The following is a 24,101-nucleotide window of genomic DNA, read 5'->3' as shown; positions in this document are numbered from 1 at the left end:
TGTAATGTCATCACCTTATAGGTACAACACACAGTTGCAGGCATTGATAAATCAGGTCATCTTTGAAAGCTAACAACTGATCAAACATTGAACATTCTGTGAATGGTCCATTGACTGATGACAGATGAAAATATTGATCTGAAAGAATGCCATTGATGGATATTCTGTATAATTTGTTTCACAACCACAGAAGCAATTAACCACGAGCCCTTTGAGTATTATATTGTGTCAACCTCTGTTACAAAGCATCTTTATGTCCAGGGCAATGGCATATACTTTATGACCTTTGACCAAGTAATTTTTCTCTGTCTGAGAATATATCATCATCATCATCATATTCATTACTAATGTAGCAAGCTGGCAGAATCATTAGCACACTGAACAAAATTCTTACAGGCATTTCATCCATCTCTGTGTTCAGAGTTCAAATTCCACTAAGGTCCATTTTGCCTTTTCATCCTTTCAGTGTTGATAAAATAAGTACCAGTCATGGACTAGGGTTAATGTAATCAGCTTCCCCTGCCCTCGAAAATTGCTGGCCCTATGCTAAAATTTGAAAGCATTGTTATATTTATTAAGGCAGCGATTAAGGGGGAAAGCTGGAAGAATCATTAGCACACCAGGGCAAAAAAATAGTGACTTTTGATCCATCTTTGCATTCTGAGTTCAAATTCCACTGAGGTCAACTTTTCCTTTTATCCTTTTAGGTTGATAAAGTACTTGTTGAACACTGAGGTTGATGTAATCAACAATCCCCTTCCCACCAAATGTCAGGCCTTGTGCCTATAGTAGAAAGGATTATCATTATTATTATTATTGCATGTCCAAGTGCCCAAGTATTGCTGGCTTGTGGGTTTATGTTGAACACCTGCTCTTGCATGTAGGATGGATCTGGCTATCAGCTGAATCCATTGTGAAGATTGCCCCACCACCCTCTTTTGGCCAGGAGGAGCAGGCAATTTATATTTGTCTAGTGGCTGTAGCGAAAGATGTAGTATGGTGGATCTGTTTGAAAGGGCTAAAGACAGACACTTTCCTCTTTGACCAAGCCTTCAACAACTTTTTCAAGTTTCACATGAAAAGGAAGTTGAGGATGGAGAGGGAAGTGTTGCCTTGTAGCAAGGTGCAGTGTGAAAAGACCAGTTCTGAGCGTGCACCTGTAAAAAAAAAAGGAGAAGGGCTCTTGCCCTGTTGTTCATGCACCTGTGGCTTTTGTGGGTTTTTCCACGAGTATCTTAAAGCGATTACTCTATTGAGAGTTTTAATTTGTTCAATTTTTATTATTACGTTGTGTACATGCGAAAATCCATTGTATCATCCTGTTTTTGTCTTTAATGTTGTTTTATGTCTTTTAATGTTATTTTATGTGAACCCTTGTGGCCAATAAAAGAACAAATTATTATTATTATTGTGATGAGCTGGCAGAATCATTAGCATGTTGGGCAAAATGCTTAGCAGGATTTTGCCCATTGCTACATTCTGAGTTCAAATTCTGCTGAGGTCGACTTTGCCTTTCATCCTTTTGGGGTCGATAAATTAAGTACCAGTGAAACACTGTGGTCAATGTAATTGACTAGTCACCTTGCCCGAAATTTCAGACTTTGTGCCTATACTAGATAGGATAATTATTATTATTATTATTATCATTATTATTATTATTATTATTATTGGTGGCAAGCTTGCAGAATATTCAGACATACTGCGTAGCAGCTTTTCTTTTGACACTTTGCATTCTGAATTCAAATCTTGATGAGGTTAACTTTGTCTTTCCTCCTTTCAGGGTAAAATAAAGTTCCTATCAAGTTCGGAGAATGGGTTGATGTAATTAACCTGCCCCTCTCCACCTCCCCTCAAAATTGCCAGCCTATAATGAAAATTAGACAATGGTAATGACAATGATAATATACAATCCCCTAAGATTTGGAATTGCAAGAATTTGAAGTGTAAAAACTGTAAAGATTGTGTTACAATAATTGGTACGTTGGGAACTGTAAGCAAAGATATAGACAAATGGTTGAAGGAGATTGGAATAGAATGTCCTGTAGAAGAGATTGGAATAGAGCTTCCTGTAGAGCCTCTTAGGGTCAGGAAAGATTATCAGGAGGATTCTAACCCCCTGAAAGACTATTGAAAGCTGATGGATACCTAGAGATACCTGCTGCCCACATAAATCTTCATAAATCCTGTCAGGAATAAGACTGAACCAGTTAAATCAAAGATAATAATATCGTCTGGACTGAACCTGAAATATATTTACTTGAAGATGGAATACTGATTCTGTTGTAGTCAGCCCTGGTTGAGCTGACCTATTATCAAAGATGCTCCAACAATGACCCACACCATCCTTCTCTCAAGCATGACATCTAAGATTACCTACATTATCTAAGTGTTTCTTTCTTCCCAAGATGATACAGTGTTAACTTGGGAGATTCAGGTGGTTTTTACCAATAGTTTAAACAACATTGTGGAAGCTCTCTCCGCTTATGTCAGTTCTGTTTCTTTATTGTTGTTATTGCTGAGTAATGACACAGCTTGATACTTTGACAGACTGGACTTTAAATCCTGCATTGGATTCAGTCTAACCAAAGATACCAAAGTGAAATCTACACAATATGTGGAATCCAACTTTTCATGACGTAGAACAGTCCAGATTAAACCTTGAGTCACCTACTCAACTGCCCATCAGTGGATTCCCTAGTGTAAATTATTTTAGAAATAACTCAAATAATGCAGGAGATTATGTTAAAGAGTTTAGAAGTTTGATATATAGAGATCAAGGAGTAATATTTGTTTCACATTTTGGCTCAAGGCCAACGATTAGTTGATTGCATTGACCTCAGTACTTGACTGGTACTTTATAGACCCCAAAAAGATGAAAATCAAATTGGCAGGATTTGAACTCAGAGTGTAAAGAACCAAAAGAAATGCCACTAAGCATTTTATTCATCATCTAATGAATCTGTCAGCTTACTGCCAACATAGGCACAAGACCAACAATTTTGAGGGAAAGTGGATAAATCGATACCATTGACCCCAGCATTCAATTGGTACTTTATTGACCATGGAAGCATGAAATCAAAGTTGACCTTGGTGAAATTTGAAATCAAAACTTAAAAAGTTGTAATAAAAATTGCAAAGTATTTTTACAATACTAAGAATTCTACATCATCCTAAAAATGAGGATAACAAGTTTGCTTGGCCAGGGCTGACCACAGAAGTAACTCTTGTTTCCTTTGTAAGGGTTAGGGTTAGTACATGGCTCTGCTGAAACATCTGAGACTTAGCTGTGAATTGTCTTCCAACTGATATTTATATCAACTGAAATATAAACCCAACTATTGATTATGTGGAAATGTATCAAAATAAAGATCTTTGCTCGACCAGGACATATGACAGTAACTCTACTGAAGAATTTACTTAAGAATTTGTGTACAACAAAAATATATTTCTGTCATTCAATCACCACAGTGCCATGGTAAAACATACTCAGTCCACTCTATGAAGTGGTATCCAAATGAGTAGGGACAATGTAGAGTGTAGAAGATCCTTTCATCTGTCAAGAACAGATGATAATGTTTCTGGTGTCGGTATTGCAATAAAATGTACACAGCAGACCTTGTAAAGTGGTTGGTAAAGTTGGAATAAAGATTGTAGATGTAGAACAAAAAAAGTACCCTTTGGCAGAGACACTGTAAGGGCAAGAAAACTCTTTAGTCTGGCTGAAGTCATGACTACATCTCTAGTGTTGGTGCTATGATGAAACATACCCTGTGCACCGGTTTATGGATGAGCAGAGGTAACATAGACAAGAGAGTACTCATTCTTGTTGTTGAAGATATGACAACATTTCTAGTGCTAATAAAGTAGTTGTGCTAAAAAGAGCAGAGACAGCATAGGGTCAAGAAGATCTTTAGTCTGTCAAGGTCATGAGAACTTCTCTTGTGTTGGTTCTGTGATAAAAGGAATAAAATGCTCCCATCAGATTCTGTAAAGTGGTTGGGAAATAAGTATCAAGAATACAGAATAGAGAGAATGCTTTAGTCTTTGTAAAGACATAACAACCTCTCTGGTGCAGGTACCATTGACAAAATACTCTCAGTGCACTCTGGAGAATTATTGGTTTGGTCATAGACACCAAGTCTAAAATGAAATGTACAAACAAGATGTTGTCTAGTACCCTATCTAATAAGGTTGTAATTTTGAATAAAGAACTGACCTGGACCAGTGGTGAGAACAGGGAGGAAGCATTGCCATATTCTGTTTTCAAAATACTGTCTTTAATCTTGTCATCACATTCTCTATTTTGGTCCTTTAAAATAGCCAAACAGACTCCTATTTACAAAACAAAAATTTTATTTCTTACTTAAATGTTTTTTTCTTGTTTTATAGGTATTACTGTAGATGCTGTTGATAAAGGACTAAATGGTTGTGTGGTGAAATCAATATCACCAGATGGCGCTGTCAGTAAAGACGGACGTATTGACATTGGTGACTATATTGTGTCCATCAACAATGAAAACATGCGGAGGATCACCAATGCTCAGTCACGAGCAATTCTTCGGCGTGCGTCACTACTTGGGATGGATATAAGGTAACTGATCAACTTAGCACAATATATTCTCTCTCTCTCATGTATATACATATATGTGTGTGTGTGTGTGTGTGTGTGTATTATTTTACTTGTTTGAGTCATTTAACTGTGGCCATGCTGGAGCACCACCTTTAGTCGAACGAATCAACCCCAGGACTTATTCTTTGTAAGCCTAGTACTTATTCTATCAATCTCTTGCCAAACTGCTAAGTTATGGGGGACATAAATACACCAACATCAGTGGTGGGGGGACACACACAGACACACAAATACTTATATATATATATATATATATATATATATATATATATATATATATATATACATACACAATGGGCTTCTTACAGTTTCCATCTACCAAATCCACCCACGAGGCTTTGGTCAGCCCGAGGCTATAGTAGAAGACACTTGCCCAAAGTGCCATGCAGTGGCACTGAATCCAGAAGTATGTGGTTGAGAAGCAAGTTTCTTACCAGACAGTCACTCTTGCACCTATATATATATATATATATATGTATATATACATACATACATACATATATATATATATATATATATATATATATATATATATATATATATATAAACAATATATGAGTATATGCATATATATGTACATGTATGTATATATGTTCATCTACATGTACATATAGATACATAACTGGGTACATGACGTGGCAAAAGAACAAGGACAAAATGGTCAACAAGGTGCAACAAACAAGCAGTCCACATAGAAACATCCCCTTCATCAGCTGCCACCATTAAAACTCTGGCATTTCGAAGAATTAAGGCAGTACGCATTGTTAAAATGGTTCTTCCCACGAACACAAATTAAATTGTTTTCGTGGAGGGTAGTGGCGGACGGAAAACAAGACAGGAAAACGAAACGGTGAAATAAACGAACAAAAAGACTGTACAGCCAGACGTGAAGTGTGTATGTCTTGAACGCTGTGAAGCACGTACAGGAGGGGCAAAGAAGTACGTGCGAGCTTGGTGATTCCAAGAACGAACAGAAATAGCAGCCAACGAGAGGTAGAGAGAGAGAGAGAGAGATAGTAGTAGTAACGGTGAGAGGCGAAGGACGAGTAACAAGAGATAGAGAGAGAGAGAGAAGTAGTGACAGGTAGAGGCGAAGAACAGTAGAGGGAAGAATGAGAGGGGGAGATAGAAATAGAGAGAGTCGCGTTAGAAAAATAGTTAAAACTTACTGTATAAAGGTAACGCGAGCGTTCTGTCGTGATACAAACAATATATGAGTATATGCATATATATGTACATGTATGTATATACGTTCATCTACATGTACATATAGATACATAACTGGGTACATGACGTGGCAAAAGAACAAGGACAAAATGGTAAACAAGGTGCAACAAACAAGCAGGCCACATAGAAACATCCCCTTCATCAGCTATATAAAAAATTTTTAATCTTTTTACTTGTCTTTAGCCATTTGACTGTGACCATACTGGGGCACTGTCTTGAAGAGTTTTAGCCAAACAAATCAATCCCAGGACTTTTCTTTTTTTAAGCCTAGTACTTATTCTATTGGTCTCTTTTGCCAAACTGCTAACTTACAGGGATGTAAAAACAGTAACACTTGTTGTCAAGTGGTGGTGGAGGACAGACACACACACATAAGTATATACATATATTTATATATATGAAGGTTTTCTTTCAGTTTCTGTCTACGAAATCCACTCAGAAGGCTTTAGTTGGCCCAAGTCTATAGTAGAAAATACTTGACCAAGGTGCTACTCAGTGGGATTGAACCTGGAACTATGTGGTTGGGAAGCAAGCTTCTTACCACACAACCATGCCTGCGCCTATATATATATATATATATATATATATATATATATATATATATATATATATATATATATATATATATATATATATATATATATATATATATATATATATATATATATATATATATATATATATATATATATATATATATATATATATATATATATATATATATATATATATATGTGGCTGTGGTTAAAAAGTTTGCTTTGCAAGCACATGGTTTTCAGTTCACTCTTACTGTACACACCTTGGCCAAGTGTTTTTTATAGCCCCAGGCCAACCAACACCTTGTGAGGAAATTTGGCAGGCAGGAACTATATGGAAGCCCATTGTGTGTATGTATGCTTGATTGTGTTTGTCTCCTGTCATTTGACAACTGGTGTTGTTTTGTTTTATACTTCTGTAATTTAGTGGTTTGGCAAAACTGAGACCACTGGAATAAGTACCAGACTTAGAATAAGTACTGGGATCAATTTGTTTGACTGAACCCTGCATGATGGTGCCCCAGCAAGGCTGCAGTTCAATGACTGAAACAAGTAACGTAATGCTGTCAATCAATGCAGACTGTCACTAGCTCCTGTGAATTTCATAGTCATTGTTTTGAAGTTTTGTGTTAACATTTAATGGTGGTGGTGGTGGGGAAGACATTAAAAAGTTAATTAGAAAAAATTATACAGTGAAGAAAAATAAATGATATTAACGGTTGCCTCATAATATTTTAATTTGGCAAGTATGGGAGACAACTCTGGACGTTTTGCTCTTTTTGATTTCAATGTAAAAGACCATTTTCAGATTGTTTTCCTTTCAAACGTTGACAGTCAAACCTATTTTGCACCTTATTAAGAATTTAGCATGGGGAATCACTTTGTGACTCCCATGGTAGGCAAAGTGTTAATACAACCAAGTCCTGTCAACTTATTTGATAAAGCTAAAGCAATCTGGATTCCTGAGAAAGATTAACTTCTTAAGAATTTACAGCTCAACAAGCAAAAGATTTCAAAATTTCTATTCATATGATCCATTCCCATTTTCTTCATTTAGTTAATGAGTTTTTTTGTTTGTTTTTTTTTTATGTGTTGGAAGGAAACTTCCAATAAAATAAATATAACTACAATGGCATAACCTGAAAATCAGCACTTGCTTGTTGTCCTTCAGTCGGTTTTATTTGGTCTTTATGTTTTATATTATTTTTTTGTCATTTAGTTAAAGTAACAAAAACAGCATCTGTGACGCTTTTAAAAGCCACTGAGAGTGGTGAGATTAAGAAAGAGAATGTTATCTTTACATCAGAGATATGGCCCTAATATTTGCAACAGATTAGACTCTGCTAAAGGCACTCAGATATCTTGTTGTGGTATTAAACTAGGTGTTGTATTAAGTCTACTACTCAATAGCAGGAATGGTGCCTCTGATGAGCTTTCAAACTGTTTCCATTTACCAAACTTCCATCAGAAGTCTTTGGTTACTCTGAAGCTGCAGAAGAAGATGCTGTCCCAAGATACACAGTAGAGTTGGACACAAAGACATGCAGTTGCAAAGTAGACTACTTAACCACACAGGCATGTCTGTACTCATGCGAAAGTTTGTGTTTGTGACTCTGTTATGTTGTCTAGCTCAGATTAATTCTGACCATTTCATCATCTTATGTACATCTAGAACTACATTACCCAGTGTTTTTCCTAACTCCATTATCCTACCCTTGTCATTGTGTTTATACACACATAATATTGGATTGGTCACAATGTCTATTGTAATGCAGGCCTATATATCAGTAGAAAGACAGGCTGGTCACGGCTGGTAATCGTTTGATCATAGGTCTTGTTTGATTATGGTTCATTGCACAACAACAGCTGGAATGGTTACATATACATGTACATTCACACGCTTCTTTGTGTGTGTGTGTATAATATAGATGTATGTATGTATAGATAGATAGGTGAGTAGATATTCAATAACAAATTAAAAGCAGTGCTAATGTTGTAAACATTATCTACTGCACATACTGAATGCATGTGTTTAGTTTACTCGCCAGTTAAAACACTTGTCTGTGATTTCAAGTGTTTTTTATAGCCAACATAATGAGGGGGTTATTCCCCAAGGCGCTACACGGCAGCAAACCAGCAAACAAAACACATACATAGAGTATGTGCAGCAGATATAGAAATATTGTTTACATCATAAGAATTGAAAAATTTTGAGAGAACATAGCCTTCACCTTTTTCAATTCAAAGGTTTTTTTTTTAAATCTGATACTTGAGACAATATACACACACACACACACACTTGGTATAGGTGTGTGTTTGTAATGCATGTTTGCAATACAACTGTATGTACATTTTCAGTATCATTATAAAAATTTCAGTCGTTTCCCTTAGGTGCAAAATGTTATATAGTCATCAACTACTCCTACCTGTGTACTCCTTCACCTCACCATTGTGTTTAATTTAATAATCTCCTCTCTGCTGTCAATAGATCATATTTTGTCACGTTGTCACAAATTGCACCAAAATTTTTATAAAAAAGGGAGAGTGGTGTGAAACAAGGTGCGTAACTCTTTTTGGCCTAGTTCAACTAATTAAAAACTAATGAAAGAGAACCAGGTACCGCTGATATTTTACTGCTGAGACACCTCATTAAATAATGTAGTCTGTAGTACACTATTTTTTGAAGTCAGGAACTTATTCCATCAGTCTTATGCTGAACTACTCAGGTATGGGGACATAAACAAACCAACACTGGTTGTCAAGTGGTGGTGGTGGACAAACACAAAAGACACACACACACTCACAGATGAGCTTCTTTGTTTCCCTCTTCCAAATCCACTCACAAAGCTTTGGTTGGCCTGAGGGTACAGTAGAAGACACTTGCCCAAGGTGCCACACTGTGGGACTGAACCTGGAATGATGTAGTTCAGAAGCAAGCATCTTACCACACAGCCCATGTTTATAATCACACCTGCACTTATGTCTGAAAAAAAAAAAGATGGGATTGGCCCTTCTGGGCTCAATGAAATACTGGTAAAGTACTGAGGTCAGTACCAATTTTGTGGGTTTATATTAGAAATCATTATTGTTATTGGAGAGCTGGCAGAATCATTAGATTCGGAAAAAATGTTTTGCAATATTTGTTCCCGCTCTTTACATTCTGAGTTCAAATCCTGTCAGTGTTGACTCTGTTTTTCTTCACTCTGAGGTCATTAAAGTACCAGGGAAGTATTGGGATCAATGTATTTGACTAGTTCCTTCCCCTCAAAATTGCTGGCCTTGTGCCAAAATTACAAAGACATTATTATCATCATCTTGACTCAGGTTAGTCTTATTCCAGGTAGAATTTATGTGAATAGAAGGCAGGGCCAGTTTTAAGTCTATTACATTAGATTTGTTCAAATTGGGCCCCACACCAAGAAAGGGCCCTGCACACTTGAGCAGAGGATGCTATGATGAATTATTAGTATATCATTATGGCTAATGTTGGAGCCTCAAGCCCTCAACACTTTTTGGCTGGGACATGAAGCATAAAACATCAATCTTCAGCTTTTGTAGAGTAGAGGGCCCCACTGACAATTCTCTAATTGGGCCCCACACCTCCTAGTACCAGCCCTGTTAGCGGGTTGCTCCCTGTAAACTGAGACATTCACATGACTTCAGGATGCCATCAAGTGCTCAAAACCCTTCTGATGGTCTCTCCAGTTCCTATGAAGCAAACCTTCTGTCAAATGTCTACAGGACATTCCATTCCAATTTCCTTTATCTATTTCTCTAATTCATCAATCACAGTTCTTAATGCACCAATTATCACAGGTACAGTCTTTAAGGGATTTTTTTTTCTTTTTCAACTATTCATCTGCTTTCTTCATTATCCTATCAAATAGACACGACAGATCAATCAGTAAACTAATTCAGTTTTTCCTATTCTGTTACTGTTATATCTGGTTTGTTATGTTGCATCTTCTTATCCATTTCAATGGGAAAATCCCCCAAAATATTGCTTGTTTCCAACTCAAGTACCCTTCCTAACCAATTTGTACCATGTACTTCCTGCTTCACCCCCACCCCCATTTCTGTTGTTGTTGTTGTTGTTGTTGTTGTTGTTGTTGTTCTTCTTCTTCTTCTTCTTCTTCTTCTTCTTCTTCTTCTTCTTATTATTATTATTATTATTATTATTATTATTATTATTATTATTATTATTATTATTATTATTATTATTATTATTTCTTCTTCTTCAGTATAAACTACATCAATGCTTCTGATGCAAGTAACTACAAAATGACTGCTGAAAGTCGGTCAAAACAGGAACCCAGCCCCACACATCATTCTGCAATGCCTTCACCTAAGTATGTATAGATTTTTGAAAACCACTTTGTCATATTCTAACTGTTATTTTATATTTTTACTAACCATGTGTGTGTGTGTGTGTCTACATTGACATCTTTCTCTTTTCCCCATAAATATATGTGTACATGTCTGTGTGTGCATATATGTCTGTTTGGAGACATAAATCTGTGTGTATATGTGTGTGTGTATTAGTATGTGATTGTGTGAGTGTGTGTGGTTTGTGTATATAATTATATATATATATATATATATATATATATATATATATATATAATGTATTTGTGTGTGAATGTATTTCCTCTTTTTGCATAAATTTGTTCTACAGATAAAATATGATTTCAATTCAGTGATGTGATAAATAAAACACATACATAGTATTGGGTTATAAGTAATCTCCTCTCTCTTTCATGTGTGTGTGTATGTGTGTGTATGTATCATTATCATCAAGACTTAACATTTACTCTTCATGCTGGCTTGAGTTGGAAGGTTTGTCCGGATCTCACAAGCTGGAAAGCTGCATTGAGTCTAGTATCAACATTGACATCATTTCTATGACTGAATGCCCTTCCTAATGCCCACCACATTACAGTGTATGCTAGGTGCTTTTTTGTGCCACCAGCATTAGTGAAAATGCTGTGTAACTTGCCAGACAGAAAAAGAACAGGAGCAAAAGGAAAGGATAAAGCTCCCTCTACTAAGCAGGAGTGCTTGAGAGGGGAAGGTGGAGATGCATGGCTGTATGTCAGGTGTTGAAATGCTAAAGTATGATACAGGAACAAGCGCGTGTGTTTAGCTACAGAGGAGGTACATGACTGAAGCATATGAAAGGAAAGTAGTGATGGTGTGTGTGCATGTTTGACATGGGTTCACTTCCTGGATTGGGCAGTGTATTTAGTCCTTGAGCAAGATACTTCATTTCCCATCATCTCCAGTCTATTCAACTGAAAATGAGTACCAGACAAGTACTTATGCAGCCCTTTCTCCCGTCATTAGTCACATGATAGGTGTGTCACTGGCTCAAAGGATGGAAGAGCTGAGAGACTGTCTCTGCCTGCTTTTGACTACATAAGCACCTAAATCAATGATTGGAAGCATGATACATGTTATCAAACAATGCTCATTTGTGGGTGGTGGCTCTTCATATATCTATCTATATATATATATATATATATATATATAAAGTGCATTCCCAAGGAGGTGAAATGCTATAGTAAGAATAATTGGGTATAGTGAGATGGGTGAGGATGAGTGGAGATCATTGTAGTACAAACATGAGCATGAGAGAGAGAGAGAGGAAAGAAGGGAAACAGAGAGATGCAACAGACATAGTAAGTCTGTGGAATCAGTGATTAACGCTTGCTGGTGACTAAAAACACATTTACCAAAAAGCTTTGGAATGTCATTGGTCAGACCAAACTGTTTTAATGTAACAATAATAATGTATGATTCTGTGCAGGAATCATGTAATTTGTAAAAGTGAAATAGATGAAACATTAATTCTTTTGATACCAACTTGTTTCTTGTTCTACCATAATACAAAACCCTTCAATTTAAAGCATTTATATTTTAATTACAGCTTTACATTGAGTAGCCTTTTCGTGTGGGACCTATATATATATATATATATTTAAAAAATAAATAGTAACTGTTATTATTAATCTGTCTAATGTGGCGAACTGGCAGAATTGTTAGCACTTTGGGCAAAATGCTCAGCAGCATTTTGTCTGTCTTTATCTTCTAAGTCCAAATTATACCCAGGTTGACTTTGCCTTTTATCTTTTCAGGGTCAATAAAATAAGTACCAGTTAAGCACTTGGGTCAATGTAATTGACTTAGCCCCTCCCTTGAACTTTCAGGCCTTGTGTGAAAATTTAAAACTATTATTACTAATCCATCTAAGGGGGTAAGCTAGCAGAAACATTAGCATGTCAGAGTAAAAATATTTCTGACTGTTTGCCTTTCATCCATTTGGGTATGAGAAAATGAAGTCCCCCGACAAGTACTGGGGTTAGTAATCAACTCTCCTCACTCTCAAAATTGTTGACCTTGTGCCAAACTTCAAAGGAATTATCATTATTCCAAATAAATTCCTTATTATTTTCAAAATTGATTAAAAATCAAGGTATCTCATTAATAATATGAAAAAAGTAAATGGAGTGGAGTATAGTGATAAAAAAATTTAATTAGATTTTCATTTGTAAAAGCTTGATTTGTGTATTTTATTTTTACATATTACATATTAAAGCAATGGTCATTTTAGATGGTGGTGGTGGTGGTCACTGTTTGGTTAATACACTTAACACTTGATATGAAAAAACATAGCTATAACAAGGCTATAAAAAATATAATCTATTTCCATTTATTTCAGTATTCTTATTGTTGTCATTATTACTCTTCTTTGTTCATTAATGTTTTTGTTGTTTAATTGTAACATTATTATTAATTATTTTGTATCGTGTTCTGGTTAAAATTCTATTCAGACTCACACACACTCACTCTCTCTCTCTCTCTCTCTCTCTCTCTCTCTCTCTCTCTCTCTCTCTCTCTCTCTCTCCATTCATCCTTTTTTCCTCACAGTCTCTCGTGTTTTTATGTATGTATGTGTGTATAGCATATTTGATGACATAAAAGACACATAGGCATATTAGATGCATCCCAACTTCAGCAGCGCATATTCAGGACAAACTGTTTTCAGTGCATTAAAGTATGTTATACAGGCCTAACTTCACATAATAGACTTGGGTGGATTTCTTGAAACTTTTTTTTTTTTTTAAATGTGTTTCTTATATGGCATCAAATCTTGTGTGTGTATATGTATATATATATATATATATATATACATGTGCACATGCATGTCTCTCATGTAATTACTAGTAGTTGTATTAAAATTAAAAAGTCTGTCTTTAGTTGTTCAGTTTTTACATATCTTCTTTTATTTGGTTACTTTAAAGTTGTGTGTGTGTGTGTGTGTTTCCTGCCATCTCTTATGTCTCTATACACTCCTAATGTAATTGCAGCAACAGAGTGAAGGTACATGGCTTAGTGGTTAGGGTATTCGACTCATGATCATAAGGTCACGAGTTTGATCCCTGGCAGTGTGATCCTTGAGCAACATTGCTCCAGTCTACTCAGGTTTCAAAAACGGGTAGTTCCTTTATTTCTAAGGGCCAGCCTTGTCATAGTTTGTGCCATGCTGAATCTTTCTGAGGACTACATTAAGGATATGCATGTATGTGGAATGCTCAGCTACTTGCATGTTAATTTTATGAGTAGACTCTTCTGTTAATCAGATCAACTGGGACACTCATTGTTGTATCTGACAGAGTGCCAGTTATAGCAACGGAGTATTTCCCTAACTCAGTGGGGTTTTTTTCTGACATCACTAAGATATTTATTCATTGAGGGTTAACTAGATAATGATAGGATAGGTAGCAATTAATTTAATATTTTTATTTTTTCCCTTCAGTTATAGCAAATCCTCATTATTAGAAAACTTCATTCAGGGATTTCTTTGAAAGAGAAAGAAAAACTGATTTTTGGTCTCCTTTTGTTAATGCCATTTTCAAAAGGGCACAGCAAAACTACTCTAATGACCCCTGCACCAATAATATCAACTAAAATAGAGCGCTTGTAAAACACGGGAGATAACTCCTGCTCATTCTAAGTGCTTATTCTTGTCTTGTGTAAATGGAGAAAATATATTTGTAATGGTTGGCAACTGGGTAGTATTGTTGACATTCACACACACATACAAACATGCTAATAGGATATTGATTTTGGAAAAAGAGGTATGAATGTTTCAAGTGAAAATGTGAAAATATTAATGAAGAGATAATATTTCCTTAGAGTAGTGTTTATGTATGTATGTATGCATGTATGTATATATGCATGACCGGTATTCTTTCATAGATCATATAGATAGATAGTTATTATATATATATATATATATATATATATATATATATATATATATTGGAGTCCCAATTTGTAAGAGGAATGAGTGTGTGTGTGTGTGTGTGTGTGATGGACTTCTATGTAGATATGTAGAGAACTTAAAGCAATGCACCAAAGTAATTTATGTGTTCAGTGAATTGTTGATTGTAACAAGTGTCTACTCATTTCACTCTACATATTTAGATACTTTCATTAATTTGCATTTGACCAGAAACTGAATTTGATCCTGTCAGTGACAGGATTGTTAAAGCAGCAGAGAAAATATTTTATGGTCCATTCTATTCTGAGTTCAAATCCTGCTAGAGTTGGCTCTTTAAACTCTTTCATCTTTCATCCTTCTGGAAGCCAATAACATAAATATCAGTAGAGAACAAGGGATTGACTAAATCAAGTTTTAGCCTCTCACAATATTTGCATAACATTCAATCTACTTTTGCGGCCAACTATTCCTGGGAGAGTTGTGTGTGTAGGATCCTGTGGCATCTGCTTCATATAGCCCTGTCAGAAGCAAGCATCATTACACTTTCCTTCTGGATTACCAAGTATGACCAACTGAGAGTATGGATATTATCCAACCATTTCATAGCTTGTGTGCCTGAATTAAGAATCAATAATTATTAGAAATCAGCAGAAATCAATAATCTTTGAAAAGTGAGTGAGACACTAGTATTTTAGAATTGTAGAATTAATAAACAAAGACCCCCTCAAAGAGTGAACACACTTCCATGTCTTGGGTGTCTCTGTTTTTTGTGTTTTTGTTTTGTTCTCTTTCATGGTGTGCTCAATGCCTCTGTTTTCTTAACGCTTGCTGTAGGATCTTTCCAAAACATTTCCGGTAAGTTTACATTTCACCTGGAAACGTGGGTTTCCATTGCCAATGTTTTTGCACATATTTTGATATTTCTTCCAATAAATTTGTATATATATATATATATGTGTGTGTGTGTATATATATATATATCTCTATATATTTGTACAGCTTATAAACTGGTTTCTCCACCACTCAATGTCTCCACTATATATATTTGCTCCTTGACTATTACTTTATATTGTGTATATATATGTGTATATATATATACATATATATATATATGTATGTATACATATATGTGTGTGTGTGTTACATATATTATGTATGTCTATATATGTATATATTATATTATATGAATATCATATATATATATATATATATATATATATATATATATGTATCCATATTTGTTTATGCATATCACATCTGGCCTTTGCTGTTCTTTAATCCTCAAGCTTTGTGAGTTGTTTTGACAAATAGTTGCTATATTATTCCAGTGTTGCAGAGTCGAGTACCTTTATATATTTATATATATATATTTCTTTTTCTTTTCCTCTTATCTGATATAACTGTGAAGCATGGTTTACCAAATGTCTTAAACCTTAATAATTATCTACTAATTAATTACCTTTTTGACTTCAGAACTAGTAATAACATTGTTATGATTTCTTCATCTTTTTCTTTTTTTTTTTTAAATATTAGTCCTATTTAAAACACTAATAATGAGCTTCTTTTAAGCATTGTAGAATAGTTTGGTGTAAATTTACTTCTCACATACTATTAATGGGTTGTGACAGTGGCATGTTGATAGGGATGGGGTGGCTTCATCTGAGAAAGTAAAGTATTTGGTGGGACTTAGCCTCAAAGTTAGTCTTGGTTATAGTCACAGCAAAGAGGTTATGAAGTACAAAGAGCTCTATTAGAAATATGTTTATGCAACTCAATCACTTGCAAAATTCAAAGTGGTTACCAGCAACTTGGCATACACTGATTAAAAGACCAACAACCGAGGTGACCTGTCTGACACTGAGATTGGCTACAGTTGGTAAAACAGTTGAAGTTTCTAACCTTAGTCCCTCTATTAAAGATAAAGACTTGCAGCCTGATGAGATACATGAAAAGCTAAATGCCTGTCTGGGACTGGATTTTTTCAAAACATTGTTTGCCTAAACAAGAAAACTCACCTCACATGATTTGTAAACTTTCTTAGATCATGGAGAGAGAAAAACTGGATTCTGTTCATTAATAGGGTTAATATTGAGTTTGAATTTTTGTGGATATCCTGGGGAGAAAGGTGACTTCTGGGAAAGAAACCTCATGTAAAGTGTTAAATCTATTTTAAAAAAGATTAATACTAAACATGACTTGAGAACATTTGTCTATTTGTATGAAGTAATGATGTTGTCACATATCAGTGGCCAGAAAAGCAAAGGCTGTAGTAGTAGTAGTAGTAGTAGTAACTATGAAAGTTAGAAGGTGAGGACAGCTCAACAATAGGAAAGAAGGTGTAGAATATTCAGTGAAAGCTTGTCGTTTGAAGAATTTTGTCTTCAATCTCTGCACATCATTGGACACTAGTCCTGACACTGTATGAGTATTACTCTAAAAGAAGTGTGGTGGTTAAAATAGCTGCAATTACCAAGAAGAAAATAAAAGGGCTGCTGTTTAGGGCTCGGGGTCTTTATCAAGGAAGAGATAGAGAATTCTGTCTATTGTAGTTGATAGAGAGCCTGAGCTCGAAATATGAGATCTTTTCTTGTCCCCATATTAACTACATTTGTTTACTGCTAATGTAGATTCTCACTATTTTCCTCCAATTTTAAATTTGTTCTTGTAGATGATATATTTGTACCATATGTAATGTTTCCATCCATGAATCAGCACTGAAGTTTTTTTTTTTTTTTTTGTCCTGGTTCCGAAGAGCAAATTCCATCTTTAGGATGAAATAAAAATGCTGTGTTTACTTCAATCCATAACAGTTCAATGTTAGGATTTGAGTTGAAGTGGTAGAATGGCATCAACTTGAATTGACATAAGATCTGAGATTTCTAAGGAGAGAACTTGACTAAAATAACTCTACTTCAGGCAAATTTTATGGAACAATTTGTATTCCATTTGCAATGTGGTTCCATATTGAGAATGCTGCTATCAGAGAGTAGTTATAACTTTTGATACATTGCATTCACTGCAATATGTTTTATACACTTATTTAGCCTGTCACTGATTCTAACCATTTGATTATCACCATGATGAGACACTACTTTGAGATAAAGTACAAAGACCCTTATTCATTCATCCTGATATGTCACACTGTTTCAGTTTGAATGGCCTTCCAGGAGAACCCTGCAGAGACTAACAAGTCAATTTGTACTGTTTACAGTATTCGTCCACCATGAATGAATGAATGCCAGTACTGATGACCCAGTGAACAGCAAATGAAAAACACAAAGAGCTGGGTTGCTGGCTGGCAGTTATCACCTAACCAAATACAAACACACAAACACACATTATTGTATTGCAATAGGTTAATTATTATTAATGTTTGACAACTAGTTGAGTGTTAGTTGACAAGTTAAAAGCTTGAAGAATTCAATTAGTCAGGCTAAAATATTTCCAACTCAGCTCTTTGTGTCCTCCAGTTTCTTCAACATGTTATGTTTTAAACATGTTACTGCCAACTTATTAAATTATGTAAAATAACACTTTCTAAAACTAATAACACACTTAACAGGTCAACACCCTCTTCTTCATTCTTTTTCTTCTTCTTTCATTCTCTCTGTCTCCCTCTTTCTTTCTTAAGTTATGGATGACAGCTTGTAAAACTAATAGACTCCTTTACTCCACTCTTTCATCCTTCCCTTCTTTCTTCCTCTCCCACTTTCTCTTCACCACTCCCCCTCTCTCTCTCTCTCACTCTCTCTCTCTCACTCTCTCTCTCTCTCACTCTCTCTCTCTCTCTCTCTCTCTCTAGGTTATTGATGACAGCCTGTAAAACTAATAATAAATTCAACACATCAACACCCTTCCTCTTGCTTTCCTTTTACCCTTTCTCTCTTTCTCTCTTTTTCTCTCTTTTTTGTTTTTCATCTTTATTCTCTCCTCCTCTCTCTTTCACTCTTTTGCCCCTCTCTCTCCTCCCTCTGTTTCTTTCCCACACTTCCCCTGTCTTTCCATATCTACTCTCCCTGTCACACACACGCATACACTCTCTTTCTCTATGCCCCCCCCTCTCCCTTCCTTATCCTCCCCCTCTAATAAATATAGTTATAACAGTCTCTCTGAAATATCAATACTTCCTCATATCAAAAGTAATGAATCTTGTAACCACCTCACTCTCACTGTCTGACAGCCACACCCTTCCCAGTGTTATTACCACAGCTATTATAATAATGATGGTGCTTATGTTGATGTTGCAAGCAAAATACCAGTTTAATTTACATTGATTTCATCTGTTAATTTTTTAAAAAATTATTCATCAATGTCAATTATTCTGAATAATTATTATTTAAATATGCTAATTTTCCCCCCTTCCTCTGTACAACAATATTATACACCTGACTAGTCATTCTCTCATCCTTTCTATTGGTAATGAAATATAATAAAGTTTGTTTTTGCTGAGAAGGTGTAATAAAGCACAAACATGTTAGGAGTTGATTCCCATTGTCATTGAGCTCATGTTATCGTTTCATCACTACAAAGCTGTTTCTAATTAGACTGTTGGCTCATCACTGTATTAAATATGTTAACATTAACATAACTACATTAGATATAATAACACTAACTAAACTTATCACATCAGCAACCTGGATGTATAACAGTCAAACATCAAACTTGTCTCATATGTCAAGTAGCATTTTTCCCAATGATCCATCCATCCATTTATCTTCAGACCCCTTTGAGGGTTGTGATAGCTGAGCCCTAGACATGTTCTCCAGAGGCAGAAGAGTCTGATTAGAAGCAATCACCAATTAGTGTTTCTACCAACCAGGTCATGGATATTGTCAATATCATCCAATAATTTTGCTTGTGGTCAACTTCTAGGTCTCTTTTACCAATTGGCCTTGCCTTTAAGGTCTGTCCATCAAATAAATCTCTTCTCAGACATTCTCTCCATGTGTCTGCAATACTATAGCTGTGACTCTTTGATTGGAAGAACCAGCAGTGTCTCAATCTGGAATGACTTCCTCGTCTCCAAGCCAAGCACTCTATTGAGTAATCTTTTTTTTTAGCAACCCTTCAGAATAACCTCATTTTGGCTATTTGTACTCACACAATCATAGTCTTTCTGACACTGCCTAAGATTTGTAACATAGGTAGGGGTAGGCATGAACACTAATTTCAAGAGAGTTGGATTTTGATCAGTGCTGAAACTGGCCCGTTAGTCCATCAGTGGTATAAAAATGTTAAAATTCCACTTACATGATACGTGCAGACCAGAAAAATAAGCACAATAGTTGACATAAATTTGTGTGTGTGCACATATATATGTGTGTGTGTATGTATGTGTATGTATATATATATATATATATATATATATATATATATATATATACTTACTGGGAAAAGGATATGTGGCGTTCGATCATATAATAATATAAATAATATATAAATATATGCATATATCCATACATATATGTACATACATACATATATATGTATATACATGTATATATATATATATATATAGATCTGTACATATATGTATGGATATATGCATATATTTATATATATATATATATATATATATATATATATATATATAACCAAACGAAGAAAAAAAAACAATTCCTTCAAAGGGATGTAAAACATCCAGTTTTCACCAGTATTTCAGTTGAATACCACAGATAAAAAGGTATAATTACAATATACAAATATTAAAGGAAATACAGAAATACAATTGACATATCATGCATACACACATATAGCTTATTAGCTGTTTAAGCACAAATGATTATTTCACAGTTTTAGTTTTCACAGTTTATCTTCATATAAGATATTCTGGTAGAAATAATTAAATCGATTTATAAACCAACATTTGACGTTTATCATCAATTTCAATTAATTTAGACTATTGGGAATTTCCTCCCCTGTCTATCTTGACCAGAATTAATCAGTGCAATTTTAATCAATTGGAATTTCTTGACTCCTTACATTAAATCTTTTAGCATCTACTTAACTTTTTATTTTTCATGCAGAAGATGCCCTTGTATATTTTCCCCAACCATCACACCACCACTCTCAGTTATTCCTTTAATTTTTAGATGTTTTACTCACTGTTTGGGGAGAAACTAATGTTTGGTGATTTGTCCAGCAAAACCTCACATATTATGTAACACCCACACACACACATATACACTAGCATTGTTTACCATCTTAGTGTAGCACTATAGTATACATAGTCAGTTACATAGCTTCCAATGTTGTTTTACTTACTTTGTTTCGCTGTGATCATCATGACCATTTACTACACTGAGAGTATATTTGACTCTGTAGAGTATTTTTAACTCTGTAGAGTCAATTGTTGTTTATTAGTTAAACACTATTCTGTTTTATATTGCACACATACAGATAGACATCACTCACATTATATATATATATAGTCAGAGGCTGAAGATTCATTCAGTTTTTACTCTGTGTTTCTCGTTTTTGTAAGTTCGTTAAAGTAACAAAAATATTATGTATATATTTATATACAAACACAGACAAACACACACACACTCACTCTCTCTCTCTCTCTAACACAATAGCAGGAAATTTGGAGTAACAACAAAGTGAATCCCCAGCTTTGAATAGATAAACTTAGAATTTGACATGTATTCAGTACTTTTTCTTACATTTTTACAATTGTACAATCTGGCATAATATCAATATTATCACCATCATCATCATTTAACATCCATGGTTCATTCTGGTATGGGCTGGACAGTTTGACAGGATCAAATGAGTTTTAAGACTGCATTGTGCTCCAGTGTCTGTTTTAACATAGTTTCTATGGCTGGATGCCTTTCTTAATACTTTACAGCATGTATTGGCTACTTTTTCATGGCACCTACACTAATGAGGTTTCCATGTAATCTGCAAGATTAAGATCTCTGTTGACTGAGTAAGGATATTGTAAGGAATGGGGTGGTTTTATATTGTGGGATGAGGGATCAAAGTGAATGAGAAGGGGCCAAAACAGAACAGGTTTCTTGCTAATGAGGAACTACACAGATACTTGCATCATAGAGGAGAAGATGGAAGTAGCCAGGGGACTGGAGAGAGGTAAAAATAGTGATTATGTGTCAGGGTGAACCCTCAAAATACGGAGTGAATAGAAATGAATGGAGGCAGAAGAACCAAGTGTGAATGGGTAAAGGCTACAAGAGAGTATGGGAGAGGGGAGTGGTTAGAGATCACGGGGGGGGGTGAATATTGTGAAGAACAGGTGTTGAGGGATACGTTACAGAGATATAAAATGGAAAAGAGTAGGTGATAACTGTAATAATTGAGTAGAATCTAGGAGGAGTGGACATTGAGAGGTGATATACACGTGTTTGTGTGTGTGTGCGTGCGTGCATGTGTGTTTCTGTATAGCCCAGCCCATGCTAACATGGAAAAATAGGCGTAATATGAACAAAAAAATGAGCACTCACAGACATTGAAATGTTATAGTTTGTATCTGAAAACAGAATGGAGTACTCAATACATTGTGTAAGTTGTTATTGTAATCATATATGTATCAGGTCATTAAGAATGAAATGTCCAATTTTCGAATGAAAATTTATTTTACTTCATCTCAACAAAAAGCAATGCAGTTAATCCAAGTATGCACCTAAATTATCAACACAATTTTGTCATTTTATTGGTAGCTTATTTATGCCAGCAGTGAAGAATTCTGGAGAACAAAAAGTAATGAAATCACAAAAGGCTGTTTTTGCATCTTCAGATTTGAAGTTTCTTCCTTGCAAAAAGTTGTCTAATGTCTGGAATATGTGATAGTCAGTTGGTGCATGGTCTGGTGAATATGGTAGATGACAGAGTACTTCCAAGTTCAGTTCCTGTAACTTGAGTAGTGTTCGTTGTGCAACATGTGGTCGAGCATTGTCTTGCAAGAGAATTGGCCTGTCTCTATTGACCAATCTCAGTTGTTTAATTGCAAGTTCAATCATTATGTCATCCAATTGGTTGATGTATACATTCACTGTAATTAACTGACCAGATCTCATGAAGCTATAATGGATAACACCAGTGCTGGACCACCAAACAGACACCATTAGCTTTTTTGGGGAATATTCTTTTTTTTTGGATTGTGTTTTGGCACTTTGTCTCTATCCAACCACCATACAGAATGCTTGCTATTGTTGAAGAGAATCCATTTTTCATCCCACATAATAATATGATGCAAGAATGGTTCAAGTTTTATGCTGTGCCAGCAAAGAATCACAAGTTTCGAGACAAAATGTCATTTGATGCTCGTTCAGTTCGTGTGGTACCCACTTGTCCAGTTTCTTTACCATGCTGATTTGTTTCAGATGGTCCAATACAGTTGGAATTGAAACATCAAACTTTGCGCTGCTAACTTATGCATAGTTTGAGATGTATCCACTTCCACTACAGTTTCCAGCTCATCATTATCCACCTTGGTCTCAGGTCTACCACGGGGTTGATTTTCAAGAGTAAAGTCACCAGACTGCAACTTCTCAAACCGTCAATATACAATGTGTTCATCTGCCACATCTTCACCAAAAACCTCATTGATGTTTTGAGATGTCTTGGATGCATTGGTTCCACAATGGAACTCATATTCATAAACAACACGAATGTTTGATCTATCCATGAGTTCACGAAAATAAATTTACAAGAGAAAACTCACCATATAATCAAACACCATGAATTGCATTTCAAAAAGTAATTATATAACTCTTCAATGTTGTAAAACAAAGAATTGTCAGGATAAAACATTAGAGTTAACGACTGTCAAACTTGGTGCATAAGAAAATCGGACATTTCATTCTTAATGACCTGATATATATATATTAAATCATGTATATATATATATATACACACACACACACACTTGCACCTGTAGGACTGTGTAAGACAGAGCCTCACCTTAGAACTAGATGATAGGAAGTCTAATGTATTTTATTGTTGTTGCCATGTTAAAGAATTATCTTCAGCTGCAAATTTAACGTTTTTACTTCCAAGAAAGAAAATGTGTCTTTGTCCATCAAAAATTGAATTTTACTCTAATTCTTTTCTCTTTTGTTTTACATATATGTCTATATATTAATGTTTATTTTTATGTTCAGTTATAATAAAAACAATTTTGCATTAAACTGAAGGATTACTCAATACATTTTGTACAGTACAAAATTTATTATCTTTTAACTAGAAAGAATTGACAATATCACTGAACAGTCCAACTGGCTAAAACCATGAAGTCATTATTAATACTAATTTTGTTAAAGAATAATATATATATATATATATATATATATATATATATATATTTAAACCCTAACTTTATATACATGCAGAAAACACTGGTACTTTACACACACACACACACAAATGCTTATATATATGTATAACAGAGGTGCTAATATAG

The 24,101-nt window shown here is 34.9% G+C and overlaps 1 protein-coding gene across 1 annotated transcript in view; it reads left to right on the top strand.

Moving 5' to 3' along the window:
* LOC106879044 (multiple PDZ domain protein) overlaps positions 1–24,101 on the top strand; it is an 862,020-nt gene that overhangs the window by 594,069 nt on the left and 243,850 nt on the right. Inside the window, exons 18-20 of the mRNA XM_089340722.1 lie at positions 4,390–4,591; positions 10,635–10,742; positions 15,512–15,532. Coding sequence (XP_089196848.1) covers positions 4,390–4,591; positions 10,635–10,742; positions 15,512–15,532 — 331 coding nt within the window. The remainder of the gene's footprint in view (positions 1–4,389; positions 4,592–10,634; positions 10,743–15,511; positions 15,533–24,101) is intronic.

The sequence above is a fragment of the Octopus bimaculoides genome, chromosome 23 (genome assembly GCF_046866305.1).
Source record: "Octopus bimaculoides isolate indiv1 chromosome 23, ASM4686630v1, whole genome shotgun sequence".
In the NCBI taxonomy this organism is placed as follows: Eukaryota; Metazoa; Mollusca; class Cephalopoda; order Octopoda; family Octopodidae; genus Octopus; species Octopus bimaculoides.
Note: the sequence above shows the minus strand (reverse complement) of the source record. Positions and strands in the feature narration are given on the sequence as shown.